The sequence below is a fragment of the Punica granatum genome, chromosome 8 (assembly GCF_007655135.1).
Source record: "Punica granatum isolate Tunisia-2019 chromosome 8, ASM765513v2, whole genome shotgun sequence".
NCBI classification, from domain to species: Eukaryota; Viridiplantae; Streptophyta; class Magnoliopsida; order Myrtales; family Lythraceae; genus Punica; species Punica granatum.
In genome coordinates, this window is record NC_045134.1 from 8693526 (window position 1) to 8698382 (window position 4857).

The window sequence follows — 4857 nt, forward strand, 5'->3', positions numbered from 1 at the left end:
TGTGGTAGTTATTTTTGTTGAAATTACAATCACGTTCCTAATTTTTTAGCTCTTATTAAGATTATGTTGTGAGGGCATTTCACGAAACTAAATGTTACACCAAAGGGATCCTTCACCTTTTATAATCGTATATATACTCATAGGACTCCAACAAGTGATTATTAATGTGTTGGAGAAGTTAATTATACATGACTTAGGATCCGTAAAACTGTACGTATTAAAGAGGACCATTGGAGGGTAGGTTTCTCATTGCGGTATACCACACATTTGAAACGTACTTGCCGATAATTAATTTTCGCGGTAGGCTCGTATAACTTCAAAGGCGAAGATGTATTGTATATCCTCAAGAGGCTTCAGAAAACAGAAGAAGATATGTCTCAATGCGTGTGGAGAGCGTGTGGACTAGCTTTCTCTTAGTCAACAAGCAAAACTCAGATGACTCATTGGAATGATCTATATAACTGCCAGATCAATTTTATCTGGATACATGTTTTATAACCTAATTCGAAATTGCGGGACAATTGTGATATAACGATATGATATTTAGGTAACTAATGGAGGGTGCACACCTAAATTCAAATTTATGTTATTAATTAATAAAATAATTAGTTAGGTAAGATCTCATGTTCGACTATTGTGATTGGAGAACTCTACAAATTGAAAGAGTTACATTCCTTAGTGAGCTTTCTTTTCATCGCTTAGTGGATTGATATGGCCCAAGTCTAAATTATTGGAATCTATTAAAATTCTGGATATGAGGTAATGAAAAAAAAAGTAATAATTTTAAAAGTACAGAGTAAGCTTATGGCATGAATCATGACGGAAGCATCTTCGACGTCACTCTTTGCTTTCTAGTGACTTTCCATGCAATTTCAATGATCCCATCCATCGGCTTAGATTTTCATTGGCTCTTATTGGCCGGCCTATATATACCTGTATCGCTCTTCCTTTCCACTCTTCAGATGAATAAATACACAACTTATTTCCTTCTGATAATTTCTTCAACTCCTATCTAAGTTTTGGTCCTCTCTCTCTTGGCCAAAGTCATGAAGAGTACCCTCGTGACAACACCAACCCTGCACCCTCCACCAATGGACTTAAACTCAGTCGTCGTCGACACTTCGCTCGACCTCAGTATCAACTCTTTCCGGCATCATGAGAACCACTGTGTAAGTTTGTCGCCTGAAGAGCACGCCATGAGATAATTTGGCCCTCCCAGTTTCATACTACTTTCGCGGTTATTTTACCTATTGATCACTAGGCAGTAATGGACTGCGTATGAATACGAACTTAAGTAGAAAAGGTTAATTCAATCCGACAAAGAAACATATCTGGGAAAGGATGGACCTGATTAATCAAGGAATAAATTGGAAAGATAATTGAACGTGGGAAAGCAATTCATTGATATTACACAAGTTCCGGGCGAAAATCGGTTCACTGCTATTTATTTTTCGATGAACAATACATATATATATATATGTATATATTGTAATTGATTATAAATAATTGATTATAAATGTATTTTATGTTCAGAAGGGAGAGATTGACTTCGGAGATAATTATGATCGTGATGAGGGCAGAACAGAAAGGCCTTCAGCAGCTAAACAGGAGGTGAGTTCAATGCTTTCTCATCAAATAATTATTAAATTGAAGTTTCCAGGAAGCTTCTTAATTGGGATTCCGGGTCCAATTCTACTGCTGACGATCAATTCGGGGTCCCTATCAAATTTTTGGACCCGTACGGCATTTTAGTGGGGGTGGTTGGAAGATATTTCCAAACTTTTTCTTGTGAACTGGAATTATAACGTTCCAAATGACATATAGCGACATCGGTTGCAGGGTACTACCGTGCCGTTGGAAGAGTTGAATCGGATAAAATCGGAAAACAAGAAACTCACGGAAATGCTATTTACCATGTACGGCGACCTGAGAAGCCAGATGATGGATATGAAGAGTTCAGGGAACGGATCAACGACAAGGAAGAGAAAGTACGAAGACTACGAATGGCATAATGTGATCAGAATCTGCGAAAGCTCCGCAAACAGTGACGAGGAGGTCTACCGGAGGGCGCAAGAGAGCACCAGGACAAAGGTTTCCAGGGTCTACGTCCGAATCGACCCGTCTGATATGAGCCTCGTAAGCCACTGTTGCTAGCTCCTTCGTTGAAACTCCCACTTTCAAGAACATTTCAAAGGAAGTAGTTAGGGATTTTGTGTCTCTATTTCGTTGCATTTTGTCTTAAAATTTTATGTAATCGCAATGGCGAAATATGTTTGATTTGACGTGATGTAGGATCGTTCTTTGTGTTCGAATTTCTTACTCTATTGCTCCCTATGTGTAGAATGTGAAGGATGGGTATCATTGGAGAAAATATGGGCAAAAGGTCACAAGGGACAATCCATCCCCGAGAGCTTACTTCAAGTGCTCCTTCGCCCCAAATTGCCCGGTCAAAAAGAAGGTACACACATACACGCAAACTCAACTAGGAACCTTCCATGAAAACTGCAACCTTAATTCGATGATGTCTTTTTATTTCGAAAATTTGCACTAGAACCCTCGAATGAATTAGGTGTGCATGATACTCACTATTTTACTATATATATATATATCGATGAAAAAACGTGCCTTTTGAATGACTTATTAGCGTATCCGATACATACTACATTTAATTGATAAGGTCTGATACTGTTACTGTAATATATAGAGATCCAGTGTAGGGTGTCGAAAAAGTTTTCATGTTCATGATGTAAACCGATAAATTCGTCGCCCGATTCGCTAAGCATCTCAAATTTGTTGTGCATGTAAACAGGTGCAAAGAAGTGTTGATGACCCGTCTGTCTTGGTGGCGACATACGAAGGAGAGCACAATCACCATTGCCCCACCCAACCGAAGATAGTGTCCCCAGGCTGCTCCAGTACTTCCCAAGGATATCCGAAACCGGTTTTTGTTCTCCCCAACTCTCCATCGACGCCCGTCATGAGATCTCCTACCCCCAATGTGGTTCTGGATCTGGTCCAACAGCCGGGGTTGCCTAATCCGGCAGCCAAACAGCATGTTCGAGAGTCTGATAATGAAGAAACGTTCTCAACTGAAGATAATAATCTCCCACAGCTTTGGGTCCAACAAATGGCTTCATCTTTGACCAGAGATCCCAACTTCACTGCAGCTCTTGCTGCGGCCGTTTCAGGGAGAATATTTGAGACTTGGTGAAAAAAGAATTAGAAAATTACGGCGGCACGCCCTTACTTTACTAAAATTACGTACGAACCCATGGCATTAGGACAAATTGCGATTTTCAGACGGCGTTGATGCAATCGAACTTCCTGAGACATCATTTATGTACAAATTTAGCATGATCTGACGAGCCAATTGGAAAAATTGAGCTAGTATGCACGTTCGAGTGAACTGGGGATCTGATCAAAAATAAGCCACCCCAGCAGTACAAAATTTTCAGTAGCATGCTTTTTCAGTGACGTGCTTCATTTGAAATGCATCCAATAATATAGGAACGCAAACGAACTAGCCTAGCCCTCGGGATTGGGATGGGAGAAATTGCGATTGTTCTTCAAAGTCATGAGGTGCAGATGTCATTTTGATAAAGTATGAGGAGCTACCAACACGTGGAAATTTTTTTTCAGAAATTTTAGAGGATTGCGCGTGGCCTGCTTGATTTCATTTGGCGAGTGGAGAGTCGGTCGAAGGGTGTTTGTCATATATATATAATATTATGTAAATTGAAAGTGGTAATAATGATGAAATTGATATGCGATGATTTTAAGTGTATTTTGTTTATATTCGTACCATTTGTCTCGTAAGAAAAGTCCTCCCTACCCAGGAAAACGGAAAAGAGGGGGGGAGTCTATAGAGAAGATCCTTGAATATAGTGTAATAAAATATAAATTATAATGATTAATGAAAGAACATAAGTGTTATCATCATGAGAATCAAATTTAAAATTTCTTAATTATTATAGGAGGGATACCCCACTGTACTTCCCTTTATCCAGAATTCTAATGACTTACAAAGTGGAACATGTGTTCATCATGATAATCTAATCTGAAACTTACTTGATTATCAAGTGAAAATTACTTCACTATGCTACGCTCTCTTTATTCAAAATGCATAATTTTTTGCTATTTTATATTGATCAATTATTTCTCTTGTATCATATTTGAGGGTAGATGGATATTAAATAGAAGGGTAAATTGCACCTGTGGTCCAAAATATTTTACAAATGTTTCATTATGGTCCAAAAAGTTTTTTTCGCTACATGATGGTACAAAATGTTTCAAAATTGTTTCATGATGGTACAAACCGTTAACTCGAGCTTGACGCCGTCAAGCCGACGCTGACGTGGCTACTACGTGTCACCTCCTTGTTGACGTGGCCGAAAAATTTAAAATAATTTTAAATTTTAAAAATTTTAAAAATAATTTTAAACTTTTAATTTAAAATTTAAAATTTAAATTTAAAATAAATTTTATTATTTTAAATTAAAATATTTTTAATATTAAATTTTTAATTTTTTTTATAAAATTATTTAAAAAAATTTTAAAAATTTTAAAATAATTTTTTATTTTTTTCAAAATTTTTACTCTTTTTTGTATTTTTTAAAAAGAATTAAAAATTTTAAATTTTTTAAAAATAATTTTAAAATTTTCAAAATTTTAAAATTTTTTAAATTTTTTTTCAAATTTTTTACTCTTTTTTGTATTTTTTTAGATTTTTTAAAATTTTATTTTCTCTTAAATGACGTGGCGCATTATGATTGGTTCCACGTAATAAAAGTGACACATAGGACGTGCCACGTCAGCAAAATGTTAACGGCGTTAGGGCCAATTGACGGTTTGTACCAT

The 4857-nt window shown here is 36.5% G+C and overlaps 1 protein-coding gene across 1 annotated transcript; it reads left to right on the plus strand.

The window, feature by feature from the left end:
* The first annotated feature begins 956 nt into the window (after positions 1–956).
* Positions 957–3784, plus strand: LOC116216076 (probable WRKY transcription factor 40). The gene is made up of 5 exons (XM_031551997.1): positions 957–1169; positions 1534–1611; positions 1840–2136; positions 2342–2458; positions 2810–3784. Exons 1-5 carry the CDS (start codon positions 1047–1049, stop codon positions 3209–3211), a joined length of 1017 nt encoding a protein of 338 aa, XP_031407857.1. The 5' UTR covers positions 957–1046; the 3' UTR covers positions 3212–3784.
* The last annotated feature ends 1073 nt before the right edge of the window (positions 3785–4857 follow it).

Coding starts and splice junctions, on each gene's coding strand:
- LOC116216076 (XM_031551997.1), top strand. CDS start 1,047: ATGAAGAGTACCCTCGTGACAACACCAACCCTGCACCCTCCACCAATG. Junction 1,170..1,533: donor GGCATCATGAGAACCACTGT/GTAAGTTTGTCG, acceptor TTTTATGTTCAG/AAGGGAGAGATTGACTTCGG. Junction 2,459..2,809: donor ATTGCCCGGTCAAAAAGAAG/GTACACACATAC, acceptor GCATGTAAACAG/GTGCAAAGAAGTGTTGATGA.